A 16220-nucleotide genomic window follows, 5' to 3' on the forward strand; every position below is an offset into this window, starting at 1 on the left:
ACAATGTCGCGTTTTCGTGGGCGTATACACGGTTTAAATTGTGTGTGTGGCGAGCGCGTGTACGCCGTTCCGGAAAGGGTTTGTTAATTCTAAAAGAAAAAAATCGAAAAAACCCCCAAACGGACTCTACAGTTACCACATGGCGTTCTTCGATTGCACCCGGAGGAAAAATCGGAAAAAAAGTCTTAAATAAAAAAAGAGAGTTCAAAAATGTTTCTTTAAGTAAAAATGAGGAAGAAAGCGGAGCCACGAAGTTGTGGCAATGGGCGTTCCCGGAGTTTGTACGACAAGCTGCAATTTCCGTCCCCCTGCGCGTAATTATTTCGTTAACGGTGCACGTGAGCAGCACGTTTGCGGCTATCTTGACTTTTTTATCGGAATCGTTTTTTAAAAAGGATTACGTTTCATTCATTGTAATTTTTATGATTTTTACTACGTTTTATGATTCATTAATTGAAAAATCATCTATATTTTTCGTTAAAAATTGTTAAATAAGTTTATTTTCTTAATAACAACTTAAAACCGTTTAATTTGACACCAAACTTGACGTATTTAAGTTAAAAGATAAAAAAGTTAAGTCAAAAATTGTCAAATGTCAAAATTACAAATAATAATTTTTTGATAAATATTTAAATAATCTTCATAAGAATCAAAAATGCTTTCATTTGATACCAAACATGATATATTTAAGTTAAAAAATAAAAAAGTTAGGTTAGAAACTGTCAAATGTCAAAATTAAAAAGAATGATTTTTTGATAAATATTGAAATTATTTTAATAAGAATCAAAAATGCTTTAATTTGATATCAAACACTATATGTTTACGTTAAAAAATAAAAAAGTTTGGTTAGAAAGTGTTAAATATCAAAAATAAAAATTATGATAAATACTTAAATGATCATAATAAGAATCAAAAATGCTTTAATTTGATACTAAACTTGATATATTTGGATTAAAAAATGGAAAAGTTAGGTTAGAAACTGTCAAATGTCAAAATTAAATATTACGATTTTTGGATAAATATTGAATTGATCTTAATAAGAATCAAACATGCTTTTATTTGACACCAAACTTGATATATTTGGATTCAAAAACGGAAAAGTTAGGTTAGAAACTGTCAAATGTCAAAATTAAATATTACGACTTTCGGATCAATATTGAATTGATCTTAATAAGAATCAAACATGCTTTTATTTGACACCAAACTTGATATATTTGGATTCAAAAATGGAAAAGTTAGGTTAGAAACTGTCAAATGTCAAAACTAAATACAATGATAAATATTTAAATGCTCATAATAAGAATCAAAATTGCTTTAATTTGATACTAAACATGACATAATTGGGGTAAAGAATGAAAAAGTTAGGTTGGAACTGTCAAATGTCAAAATTAAAAATAATGATTTTTTGATAAATGTTTAAATGATCATAATAAGAATCAAAAATGCTTTAATTTGATACCAAACTTGATATATTTGCATTCAAAAATGGAAAGGTTAGGTTAGAAACTGTGAAATGTCAAAATTAAAAATAACGATTTTTTGATAAATATTTAAATGATCTTAATAAGAATCAAAAATGCTTTAATTTGATACCAAACTTGATATATTTGGATTCAAAAATGGAAAAGTTAGGTTAGAAACTGTCAAATGTCAAAACTAAAAACAATGATAAATATTTAAATGCACATAATAAGAATCAAAATTGCTTTAATTTGACACTAAACATGACATAATTGGGGTAAAGAATGAAAAAGTTAGGTTGGAACTGTCAAATGTCAAAATTAAAAATAATAATTTTTTGATAAATACTTAAATGATCTTAATAGCAATCAAAAATGTTTTAATTTGATACCAAACACGATATGTTTACGTTAAAAAACAAAAAAATTAGGTTATAAACTGTCAAATGTCAAATAATTGTCATTTTTTTGTACAAATTAAGATATCTCGATAACGGTTGGAGATAAATAGGTCGAGTTTGGGTTCAATCTTGATACCATACTTGATATACTTAAATCAAAACATAAAAAAGTTAGGTTAGAAACTGTTAAATGTCAAAATTAAAAATAATAATTTTTTGATAAATATTGAAATTATTATAATAAGAATCAAAAATACTTTAATTTGATACTAAACATGATATATTTGGGTTAGAGAATAAAAAAGTTAGGTTAAAAACTGTCAAATGTCAAAATTAAAAATAATGATTTTTTGATTAATATTGGAATGATTATAATAAGAATCAAAAATGCTTTAATTTGATACCAAACACGATATGTTTACGTTAAAAAATAGAAAAGTTAGGTTATAAACTGTCAAATGTCAAATAATTGTCATTTTTTTGTAAAAATTAAGATATCTCGATAACGGTTGGAGATAAATAGGTCGAGTTTGGGTTCAATCTTCATACCACTTGATATATTTGAATGAAAACATAAAAAAGTTAGGTTAGAAACTGTCAAATGTCAAAATTAAAAATAACGATTTTTTAATAAATATTTAAATGATCGTAATAAGAATCAAAAATGCTTTAATTTGATACCAAACTTGATATATATCAATTAAAATACAAAAAAGTTAGGTTAGAAAGTGCCAAATGTCATATGTCAAATGATCGCCATCTTTTTTCTCAAAAAATTAATATATCTCGATAATGGTTAAAGATAAATAGGTCAAGTTTGGGCTCATTTTAAAGGATTTTTAATTTCCTATACATTTATGTTAAAAAAACTACCCATTTACAGCTAAAAAAAGTTTCAAATAAATTCTAATTTGATTTTATGGAGATATATTAATTGTTAAAAAAAAATATTTTTGTGGTAATTTTGACCCTATTTATTAAAAAAATATATATATAATTTTTAATTCCAATTACTAACGGTCTTTTTAAAACTTTAAATACTACTTCCTTAAACAGTTTTGAGGGGAACGAAAAAGACAATGAGGTCACCGTTTAAGAAAAAAATTAAGACTACAAAAAAATAAGCGGTTGTTGTCTTCTTGAACATATGGGAATCGAGGAGAAATTAAAATTACTATTGAACCCTTCCTCTTTTTCTTTGTTTTTTTTTTCTGTGTAACATTTTTTTAAATGGGGTTCCGAAGAGAAGACGACAGCAACAAGAATAACCGGTAGCCGCCGCTTCTGTTATGTTGATTTGCATACGATGTGGGGATCGTAAAAAAAGGAAATAAGAAATAAAAAACAAAAAAAAATTTAAATTTAAAACCCTTCAAGATTCGACGTGATGTTTTACGTTTCCTTTTCATTCTTCGCGATCGTCATCCTCCTGATGATGGCGGAGACACCGAAACGATGTCAAAACGAATTCAAAACGAAGTCGAATCGAATCCAAATCGAATCTATCCCCTTTAAAATTAACTTAATAATCGTTTCGTTTTAAATGAAAGTTATTTTTTTTTAAATTATTCCTTCCCGGCTCCTCCGCCAAAATATATATTCTTAATTAATTAATTTTTGCGTTTTTAGGTGAAAGACCTTACAAATGCCATCTTCCGGATTGCGGCCGAGCGTTCATCCAACTGTCCAATCTTCAGCAGCATTTGAGGAATCACGACGCCCAAGTGGAAAGGGCGAAAAACCGTCCGTTTCACTGCAACATTTGCGGCAAAGGTTTCGCCACCGAGTCAAGTTTGCGCACGCATACGTCCAAAGTAAGCCATGTACGTACGACACGAGTTCTCTTTTTGGTTTGTTTTATTATTATTTATTTAAGATTGTGGTGGGTTTTTGGTTCTGCTTTTAATTTTAACCAATCTAAAAAAAAAACGTAATTATAATTATGTAATTTTGATTATTTCTTTCAGTACTTACATTTGCTTTAAACAAAAATTTTAGTTCTACAAGTTCTTTCTATGATTTCAATTTTGTTTTCTTAAGGGTTGTTTTATTTTTGATTTTTTCATTAACTTATTTTTTGGTATACAAAAACTCAGGTTTTTTTTCAAGATTTTAGCTTGTTACAATGTGTAATAACTTCCTTACAAATTTATGTATATTAATGTGATATATCTTAAAATAAACCTTAATCAATGCGGATTCTAACGCTATATGATATCATTGATTAAAATTTTTAGTTTTGCTTAAATCCGCTTTTTCGTGATTGATTAAAATTGACAAAATCAAGCTAATTTTTTCATTTCGACGCCACCTATATAAATCTAGATATTATAATGTCCCATATCTCAAATGATAGCCTATTTAATAAGGATCCTAAAATGATATGATATGTTTCAAAAGCATTTTTGTTATCCCTCATAATATGATATATGTGATGGGTTAAAACGATCAAATCATCCTTTGTTTCATCTTTCGATATCATCTGAGTAAATTTAAACATTTTAAAATGATATATATCAAAAGAAAGCTTAATTAATAGGAATTCCTACGTGATATAATATCATTAATTAAAATTTGTGGTTTTGCTTAAATCCGCTTTTTTGTAATAGGTTAAAATTGCCAAAATCAACCTAATTTTTGCTCTTCGACGCCATCTATATTAATTAGGATATTTTAATGTGCCATATCTCAAATGAAAGCCTATTTAATAAGGATTCTAAAATTATATGATATGTTTCAAATGAATTTCTATTATCTCTCATTATATGATATATGTGATAGGTTAAAATGATCAAATCATCCTTTGGTTCATCTTTCGATATTGTCTTAGTAAATTTAAACATTTTAAAATGATATATATCAAAAGAAAGCTTAATTAATAGGAATTCCAACGTGATATAATATCATTAATTAAAATTTGTGGTTTTGATTAAATCCGCTTTTTTGTAATAGGTTAAAATTGCCAAAATCAACCTAATTTTTGCTCTTCGAGGCCATCTATATTAATTAAGATATTTTAATGTGCCATATCTCAAATGGAAGCCTATTTAATAAGGATTCTAAAACGATATGATATGTTTCAAATGAATTTCTATTATCTCTCATTATATGATATATGTGATAGGTTAAAATGATCAAATCATTCTTTGGTTCATCTTTCGATATTGTCTTAGTAAATTTAAACATTTTAAAATGATATATATCAAAAGAAAGCTTAATTAATAGGAATTCCAACGTGATATAATATCATTAATTAAAATTTGTGGTTTTGATTAAATCCGCTTTTTTGTAATAGGTTAAAATTGCCAAAATCAACCTAATTTTTGCTCTTCGAGGCCATCTATATTAATTAAGATATTTTAATGTGCCATATCTCAAATGGAAACCTATTTAATAAGGATTCTAAAACGATATGATATGTTTCAAATGAATTTCTATTATCTCTCATTATATGATATATGTGATAGGTTAAAATGATCAAATCATTCTTTGGTTCATCTTTCGATATCGTCTGAGTAAATTTAAACATTTTAAAATGATATATGTCAAAAGAAAGCTTATTTAATTGAGATTCCAGCGTGATATGATATCATTAATTAAAATTTGTGGTTTTGCTTAAATCCGCTTTTATGTAATAGGTTAAAATTGCCAAAATCAACCTAATTTTTGCTCTTCGACGTCATCTATATTAATTAGGATATTTTAATGTGCCATATCTCAAATGTAAGCCTATTTAATAAGGATTCTAAAATTATATGATATGTTTCAAATGAATTTATGTTATCTCTCATTATATGATATATGTGATGGGTTAACACGATCAAATCATTCTATGTTTCATTTTTCGATATCATCTGAGTAAATTTAAACATTTTAAAATGATATATGTCAAAAGAAAGCTTAATTAATAGGGATTCTAAAGTGGTATAATATCATTAATGAAAATTTGTGGTTTTGCTTAAATCCGCTTTTTAGTAATAGGTTAAAATTGTCAAAATCGACCTAATTTTTGCTCTTCGACGCCATCTATATTAATTAAGATATTTTAATGTGCCATATCTCAAATGAAAGCCTATTTAATAAGGATTCTAAAACGATATGATATGTTTCAAATGAATTGCTATTATCTCTCATTATATGAGATATGTGATAGGTTACAATGATCAAATCATCCTTTGTTCCATCTTTCGATATCGTCTGAGTAAATTTAAACATTTTAAAATGATATATGTCAAAAGAAAGCTTATTTAATTGAGATTCCAACGTGATATGATATCACTAATTAAAATTTCTGGTTTTGCTTAAATCCGATTTTTTGTAATAGGTTAAAATTGCTAAAATCAACCTAATTTTTGCTCTTCGACGCCATCTATATTAATTAAGATATTTTAATGTACCATATCTCAAATGAAAGCCTATTTAATAAGGATTCTAAAATGATGTGATATGTTTCAAATGAATTTCTGTTATCTCTCAGTATATGATATATGTGATAGGTTAAAATGATCAAATCATCCTTTGTTTCATCTTTCGATATCGTCTGAGTAAATTTAAACATTTTAAAATGATATATATCAAAAGAAAGCTTAATTAATAGGAATTCCGACGTGATATAATATCATTAATTAAAATTTGTGGTTTTGCTTAAATCCGCTTTTTTGTAATAGGTTAAAATTGCCAAAATCAACCTAATTTTTGCTCTTCGACGCCATCTATATTAATTAAGATATTTTAATGTCCCATATCTCAAATAAAAGCCTATTTAATAAGGATTCTAAAATGATATGATATGCTTCAAATGAATTTCTATTATCTCTCATTATATGATATATGTGATAGGTTAAAATGAGCAAATAAACCTTTGTTTCATCTTTCGATATCATCTGAGTAAATTTAAACATTTGAAAATGATATATGTCAAAAGAAAGCTTAATTAATAGGAATTCTAACGTGATATAATATCATTAATTAAAATTTGTGGTTTTGCTTAAACCCGCTTTTTTGTAATAGGTTAAAATTGCCAAAATCAACCTAATTTTTGCTCTTCGACGCCATCTATATTAATTATGATATTTTAATGTGCCATATCTCAAATGAAAGCCTATTTAATAAGGATTCTAAAATGATATGATATGTTTCAAATGAATTTCTATTATCTCTCATTATATGATATATGTGATAGGTTAAAATGAGCAAATCATCCTTTGTTTCATCTTTCGATATCGTCTGAGTAAATTTAAACATTTTAAAATGATATATGTCAAAAGAAAGCTTAATTAATAGGGATGCTAACGTGATATAATATCATTAATTAAAATTTTTGGTTTTGCTTAAACCCACTTTTTTGTAATAGGTTAAAATTGCCAAAATAAAACCTAATTTTTGCTCTTCGAGGCCATCTATATTAATTAAGATATTTTAATGTGCCATATCTCAAATGGAAACCTATTTAATAAGGATTCTAAAACGTTATGATATGTTTCAAATGAATTTCTATTATCTCTCATTATATGATATATGTGATAGGTTAAAATGATCAAATCATTCTTTGGTTCATCTTTCGATATCGTCTGAGTAAATTTAAACATTTTAAAATGATATATGTCAAAAGAAAGCTTATTTAATTGAGATTCCAGCGTGATATGATATCATTAATTAAAATTTGTGGTTTTGCTTAAATCCGCTTTTTTGTAATAGGTTAAAATTGCCAAAATCAACCTAATTTTTGGTCTTCGACGCCATCTATATTAATTAGGATATTTTAATGTGCCATATCTCAAATGAAAGCCTATTTAATAAGGATTCTAAAATTATATGATATGTTTCAAATGAATTTATTTTATCTCTCATTATATGATATATGTGATGGGTTAACACGATCAAATCATTCTTTGTTTCATTTTTCGATATCATCTGAGTAAATTTAAACATTTTAAAATGATATATGTCAAAAGAAAGCTTAATTAATAAGGATTCTAACGTGATATAATATCATTAATTAAAATTTTTGGTTTTGCTCAAATCCGTTTTTTTGTAATAGATTAAAATTGCCAAAATCAACCTAATTTTTGCTCTTCGACGCCATCTATATTAATTAAGATATTTTAATGTGCCATATCTCAAATGAAAGTCTATTTAATAAGGATTCTAAAATGATATGATATGCTTCAAATGAATTTCTATTATCTCTCATTATATGATATATGTGATAGGTTAAAATGAGCAAATAAACCTTTGTTTCATCTTTCGATATCATCTGAGTAAATTTAAACATTTTAAAATGATATATGTCAAAAGAAAGCTTAATTAATAGGGATTCAAACGTGATATAATATCATTAATTAAAATTTTTGGTTTTGCTCAAATCCGCTTTTTTGTAATAGATTAAAATTGCCAAAATCAACCTAATATTTGCTCTTCGACGCTATCTATATTAATTAAGATATTTTGATGTGCCATATCTCAAATGAAAGCCTATTTAATAAGGATGCTAAAATGATATGATATCTTTCAAAGGAATTTTTATTATTCTTTTTAATATGATATATGTGATGGGTTAAAATGATCAAATCAACATTTGCTTCATCGTTTGATATCTTCTAAATAAATTCAAATATTTTAAAATGATATATCTCAAAAGAAAGCTTAATTAATGCTGATTATAGAGTGATATAATATCATTAATTAATATTTTTGGTTTTGCTCAAATCCGCTTTCTTATAATAGCTTAGAAATGTAAAGATATTTTAAGGTGTAATCAGGTGCAAAATCGTGAAAATCTCGCTAAGCTTTAAAATCGTTTCCCACCCCCTTTTTAACCGCAGCCGCCACCGCCACCAGGAAAACGAGGGTATAAATAACAACCTCTTTCTGACTGGAAAAGTATTACTTTTTCGGATTAATCTCTGGCCGAGTGAAGAAGAAGCCTCGGACACCTGCGCCCTTTTCGATCTCCTTTCGACCCCTTTCGTTTCGTTGGGGGGTGGCTTGAGAAAGAGTCGTGGGGGTTGGGGGTGGAAATGTCGACCGAGATGAAGCTTTTTTTAATTTCATCTTTTTCCAACTAAGTGCTTTTCTAATTGATCGCGAAAATAGAAAAACGAACGCAAAAAGAAGATGAATTTTTTTCTTTAACCCTTTTCCGGTTGATATATAAAACATATGCGTGAGCGGGACGCATTAAAAATGATCGCATGATCATCGGCATTCATTCCTTCTTGTATAAAACCCTTTGTTCACTTGATTCACCGTTTGTACAAAGCGGCACGACCAAAAAAGGGAAGGAAAAAAAATGAAGACGAATTGAAAATTAAAGTGGAACGTATAAAGTTTTTGATGCCCCGGAAGCAGAGACAACGCGGCGAAAAACGATGACACGACCTTAGCGTGTGGAATAACAATATTAAGGGTTAAGTTAAAAATAAATGAGAAGATGAGAAATCGTAATAATTATTCCATAAGTATTTTTAATCCGGGATTCTTTTCAAAAGAATTATAAAAGAGGGGAAGAAATCGGATGGGGTGGTGTTGAAAAGGGGTTGAGAGACACAGGTGGAGAGGTTCGCATCGGGGTGAGGGAAAACTTTGGCTTTTTTCCATCCGAAACTTTGCGGTTTGTTTTTCCAAGTTCTGCAAGAACGAAATTTGTTGACCGGAAATTAATCAAGATAAATTTAAGTTATATGGTGAAAAACTAATTTTTATCTATTTTTGAGAGCAAAAGTCTAAGAGAGCAATATTGTTAAGAATATAATTTGCTACAACTTTTATATTAAAACTTTTTTTCTAAAACGTTCCTCATCTCGCGTTCTACCTACATTAAGACAAAACCAAAATTTCATCTATCTTTAACTTTTTCGCATTTTTCTCAATTTTTATGCATTTTAGAGCAAAAGTCTAAGAGAGCAATGTTGTTAACAATATAATTTGCCACAACTTTTATATTAAAACTTTTTTTCTAAAACGTTCCATATCCTGCACTTTACCAACATTAAGAGAAAACCACGATTTCATCTAACTTTAACTTTTTGGCATTTTTCTCAATTTTTATGCATTTTAGAGCAAAAGTCTAAGAGAGCAATATTGTTAAGAATATAATTTGCCACAACTTTTATATTAAAACTTTTTTTCTAAAACGTACCTCATCCCGAACTCTACCAACATTAAGGCAAAACCACGATTTCATCTAATTTTCACATTTTAGCATTTTTCTCGATTTTTATGTATTTTAGAGCAAAACTCGAAAACAGCAATATTGTTAAAAACATAATTTCCCACAACTTGTATATTAAAACTTTTTTTCTAAAACGTTCCATATCCCGCACTCTACCAACATTAAGACAAAACCACGATTTAATCTAATTTTCACTTTTTGGCATTTTCCTCGATTTTTATGCAGTTTAGAGCAAAAGTCTAAGAGAGCAATATTGTTGAGAATATAATTTGCCACAACTTTTATATTAAAACTTTTTTTCTAAAACGTACCTCATCCCGAAACTCTACCAACATTAAGGCAAAACCACGATTTCATCTAATTTTCATTTTTTCGCATTTTTCTCAATTTTTATGCATTTTAGAGCAAAAGTCTAAGAGAGCAATATTGTTAAGAATATAATTTGCCACAACTTTTATATTAAAACTTTTTTTCTAAAACGTTCCATATCCCGCACTCTACCAACATTAAGTCAAAAGTACGATTTCATCTAATTTTCGCATTTTTCTCGATTTTTACGCATTTGAGAGTAAAAGTCTAAAAGAGCAATATTGTTAAGAGTGTAATTTGCCACAACTTTTATATTAAAACTTTTTTTCTAAAACATTCCTCCTTCCGAACTCTACCAACATTAAGACAAAACCACGATTTCATCTAATTTTCACTTTTTATCATTTTCCTCGATTTTTACGCATTTTAGAGCAAAAGTCTAAGAGAGCAATTTTGTTAAGAATATAATTTGGCACAACTTTTATATTAAAACTTTTTTTCTAAAACGTTCCATATCCCGCACTCTACCAACATTAAGACAAAACCACGATTTCATCTAATTTTCACTTTTTGGCATTTTTCTCGATTTTTACGCATTTTAGAGCAAAAGTCTAAGAGAGCAATTTTGTTAAGAATATAATTTGGCACAACTTTTATATTAAAACTTTTTTTCTAAAACGTTCCATATCTCGCACTCTACCAACATTAAGACAAAACCATGATTTCATCTAATTTTCACTTTTTATCATTTTCCTCGATTTTTATGCATATTAGAGCAAAAGTCTAAGAGAGCAATATTGTTAAGAATATAATTTGCCACAACTGTTATATTAAAACTTTTTTTCTAAAACATTCCTCCTTCCGAACTCCTCCAAACATTAAGACAAAACCACGATTTCATCTAATTTTCACTTTTTATCATTTTCCTCGATTTTTACGCATTTTAGAGCAAAAGTCTAAGAGAGCAATTTTGTTAAGAATATAATTTGGCACAACTTTTATATTAAAACTTTTTTTCTAAAACGTTCCATATCTCGCACTCTACCAACATTAAGACAAAACCATGATTTCATCTAATTTTCACTTTTTATCATTTTCCTCGATTTTTATGCATATTAGAGCAAAAGTCTAAGAGAGCAATATTGTTAAGAATATAATTTGCCACAACTTTTATATTAAAACTTTTTTTCTAAAATGTTCCATATCCCGCACTCTACCCACGTTAAGACAAAACCACGATGTCATCTAATTTTCACTTTTTATCATTTTCCTCGATTTTTACGCATTTTAGAGCAAAAGTCTAAGAGAGCAATTTTGTTAAGAATATAATTTGGCACAACTTTTATATTAAAACTTTTTTTCTAAAACGTTCCATATCCCGCACTCTACCAACATTAAGACAAAACCACGATTTCATCTAATTTTCACTTTTTGGCATTTTTCTCGATTTTTATGCATTTTAGAGCAAAACTCTAAAAGAGCAATATTGTTAAGAATATAATTTGCCACAACTTTTATATTAAAACTTTTTTTCTAAAACGTTCCATATCCTGCACTCTATCAACAATAAGAGAAAATCACGATTTAATCTAATTTTCACTTTTTGGCATTTTTCTCGATTTTGATGCATTTTAGAGCAAAAGTCTAAAAGAGCAATATTGTTAAGAATATAATTTGCCATAACTTTTATATTAAAACTTTTTTTCTAAAACGTACCTCATCCCGAACTCTACCAACATTAAGGCAAAACCACGATTTCATCTAATTTTCACATTTTAGCATTTTTCTCGATTTTGATGCATTTTAGAGCAAAACTTGAAAAGAGCAATATTGTTAAGAACATAATTTGCCACAACTTTTATATTAAAACTTTTTTTCCAAAATGTACCTCATCCCGAACTCTACCAACATTAAGGCATAACCACGATTTCATCTGATTTTCACTTTTTATCATTTTTCTCGATTTTTATGCATTTTAGAGCAAAACTCTAAAAGAGCAATATTGTTAAGAATATTATTTGCCACAACTTTTATATTAAAACTTTTTTTCTAAAACGTACCTCATCCCGAAACTCTACCAACATTAAGGCAAAACCACGATTTCATCTAATTTTAACATTTTAGCATTTTTCTCGATTTTGATGCATTTTGGAGCAAAACTCGAAAAGAGCAATATTGTTAAGAACATAATTTGCCACAACTTTTATATTAAAACTTTTTTTCTAAATCATACCGATTCCCATAGATATAGGTGAAAAATGTTGATATTTTCATTGGATCGAACGTAACTTAATGATACCGCAATTACTTTGAATAATTCACGAGGAAGATGGAAAAAAGCGGATGTTATAAGGTATCATTAACTATTATTCCGATGGTACGCGAATAAAAACGCGAGGAACTTAATAAACCATAATTAAAAATTGTTTTTTTTAATTTTTAAATCGAATCATCCCGAATTAAATTTAGAATGACCCTAAAATCAAATCGGAGGGGTCTTACTAACACACATTTTATGCGGGAAGGGGTTATATCTTAGGGGATGATTCAACCCTTTCGTTTTCTGGGTCAAATCATGACCCTTCTTTTTCTTGTTCTTTCTTAGACGAAAAGTTGCTCAATAAATTGTAAGTTTTTAGACTGGAATTTTTTTTTGTGAGTTTGAGGTAAAAAGGAGGGTTTCTCCCACCCTTATTTTAACCCTCTGACCATCCGCGAACCGGATTTTTCCCGAGTGGTGGATTTTTTTCTTCCAGCCACGCCCTTAGCCCGTCGTTTGCGAGGCTTTAAAACCCGGGAAAAAATCGGTTACACCCTCGCCTTCTCGTTTCCAACCCCCTCGGATTCTTTTTCCCCACTCAACCACGCGGAGAAGGGTGGGACTTTCCCACCGACGTATGTGGAATTTTTTCCTGGATCTGAGGGAAAAAATCCCACGCTCCCAGTTGGTTGGGGAAGATTCCCACAGATTTGTATTGGTGGATGGAACATTTTTTCCCGTTTTTACCCCATTGGCGAAGTTAAAAATGTGATTCGTAAAGAATACATGCTAATTACGAAATTTTCTTCTCCGAGGTGTTTTTTGCTGCGACTTCTAACTTCGGACCGAGGGGGTAAATTAAAAACAAGGTGTATTCCTGCTAAAAGGTTTGTTAATTTTTAGTAACTAATCGAGGGGCGACTTCTTCTCGACTTCTCGTTTTCGCCCTCCGCGAAAATTACTCCGAGAACGATTTCAAATTGTTTTTTAGTAACCCCTTTTAAAATCTAAAAACATCCCTCCCGGTTCCAACTAATTCTGTTTCTTATTTCTGTTATTTCTTTATTTATTTATTTATGAAAGTTCAATTTTTATTAAAATTTTTTTCACCCCCCGAATACAATTTAAATCAATTCAAATAGTAACTATTCCCGATCAATACGTACACAAACGCACAGCGTTCGCACTGCGTCCCCCTTTTCTATCCCCAACCCCTGGAATACGCGCCACCGCCACGCCACTGACCCCCTCGGCCCGCGTGTGTATTGACGCACTCGTAGTTCGGTTATTTCCTATGCACATACAACATTTTTTTGGCCACCCCGTCCCGGACGTTGGTGGAGGGTGGGACAGCGGTGACGCTGGGGCTTGGCAGGGGGAGGGTGGCAAAGCGAACCCCCCCAGTGCATTAGTATGCATTATATTCGGCCATTATATATTTATTTCCAGTGGCAGCGAGCGCGTTTCTACTCGTTTCGCCCAACGACAGGATCCCGGATAAATTTATGTTTATTTTCGACGTTATACACCGTTAATGCTGCTAAAATTATTAATGTTTTTCATTAATGCAATTACAAAAATTCGCGCAAGTCCTCTTTAAAACGTATATATCGTTATAATATATAAATAAATATATACAGTGTGTTAATTAATTATCGTACCCGACGTCATCATTGTAAGTATGCAACCAATATCACAGTATTTTTATTGCACTACGCGATTTGCGTATGATGCGTATTGCACTGTGTTATTGGTTGCATACTTGCAATGATGACGTCGAGTACGATAAATAATTAACACACTGTATATTATTATTATTATTGGAAAAAAGAAGAAAAAGAGCGCTTCGACGTGATAGGCACTCTACCAACATAAAGAGAAAACAACGATTTCATCTAATATTCACTTTTTGGCATTTTTCTCGAATTTTATGCATTTTAGAGCAAAAGTCTAAAAGAGCAATATTGTCAAGAATATAATTTGCTATAACTTTTATATTAAAACTTTTTTTCTAAAACGTTCCATATCCCGCACTCTACCAACATAAAGAGAAAACAACGATTTCATCTAATTTTCACTTTTTGGCATTTTTCTCGATTTTTATGCATTTTAGAGCAAAACTCTAAAAGAGCAATATTGTTAAGAATATAATTTGCCACAACTTTTATATTAAAACTTTTTTTCTAAAACGTTCCATATCCCGCACTCTACCAACATAAAGACAAAACCACGATTTCATCTAATTTTCACTTTTTATCATTTTCCTCGATTTTTATGCATTTTAGTGCAAAAGTCTAAGAGAGCAATTTTGTTAAGAATATAATTTGCTACAATTTTTATATTAAAACTTTTTTTCTAAAACGTTCCATATCCTGCACTCTACCAACATTAAGACAAAACCACGATTTCATCTAATTTTCACTTTTTATCATTTTCCTCGATTGTTATGCATTTTATAGCAAAAGTCTAAGAGAGCAATATTGTCAAGAATATAATTTGCCACAACTTTTATATTAAAACTTTTTTTCTAAAACGTTCCGAATCCCGCACTCTACCAACATTAAGACAAAACCACGATTTCATCTAATTTTCACTTTTTATCATTTTCCTCGATTTTTATGCATTTTAGTGCAAAAGTCTAAGAGAGCAATTTTGTTAAGAATATAATTTGCTACAATTTTTGTATTAAAACTTTTTTTCTAAAACGTTCCATATCCTGCACTCTACCAACATAAAGAGAAAACAACGATTTCATCTAATATTCACTTTTTGGCATTTTTCTCGATTTTTATGCATTTTAGAGCAATAGTCTAAAAGAGCAATATTGTTAAGAATATAATTTGCTACAACTTTTATATTAAAACTTTTTTTCTAAAACGTTCCATATCCTGCACTCTACCAACATTAAGACAAAACCACGATTTCATCTAATTTTCACTTTTTATCATTTTCCTCGATTTTTATGCATTTTATAGCAAAAGTCTAAGAGAGCAATATTGTCAAGAATATAATTTGCCACAACTTTTATATTAAAACTTTTTTTCTAAAACGTTCCGAATCCCGCACTCTACCAACATTAAGACAAAACCACGATTTCATCTAATTTTCACTTTTTATCATTTTCCTCGATTTTTATGCATTTTAGTGCAAAAGTCTAAGAGAGCAATTTTGTTAAGAATATAATTTGCTACAATTTTTGTATTAAAACTTTTTTTCTAAAACGTTCCATATCCTGCACTCTACCAACATAAAGACAAAACCACGATTTCATCTAATTTTCACTTTTTGGCATTTTTCTCGATTTTTATGCATTTTACAGCAAAAGTCTAAGAGAGCAATTTTGTTAACAATATAATTTGCTACAACTTTTATATTAAAACTTTTTTTCTAAAACGTTCCATATCCCTCACTCTACCAATATTAAGACAAAACCACGATTTCGTCTAATTTTCCCTTTTTGGCATTTTTCTCGATTTTTATGCATTTTAGAGCAAAACTCTAAAAGAGCAATATTGTTAAGAATATAATTTGCCACAACTTTTATATTAAAACTTCTTTTCTAAAACGTTCCATATCCCGCACTCTACCAACATAAAGACAAAACCACGATTTCATCT

The 16220-nt window shown here is 29.1% G+C and overlaps 1 protein-coding gene across 12 annotated transcripts in view; it reads left to right on the forward strand.

Moving 5' to 3' along the window:
- The window catches only part of LOC111415282 (uncharacterized), a 210467-nt gene that overhangs the window by 139305 nt on the left and 54942 nt on the right, over positions 1–16220 (forward strand). For 9 of the 12 annotated variants that reach the window (XM_071201013.1, XM_071201002.1, XM_071201009.1 and 6 more), the window contains one exon: positions 3491–3684. In XM_071201013.1, the coding sequence (XP_071057114.1) occupies positions 3491–3684 (194 nt within the window). The remainder of the gene's footprint in view (positions 1–3490; positions 3685–16220) is intronic. The other 3 variants (XM_071201007.1, XM_071201008.1, XM_071201011.1) reach the window with 1 other exon arrangement.

The sequence above is a fragment of the Onthophagus taurus genome, unplaced genomic scaffold (genome assembly GCF_036711975.1).
Source record: "Onthophagus taurus isolate NC unplaced genomic scaffold, IU_Otau_3.0 ScKx7SY_15, whole genome shotgun sequence".
NCBI lineage: Eukaryota > Metazoa > Arthropoda > Insecta > Coleoptera > Scarabaeidae > Onthophagus > Onthophagus taurus.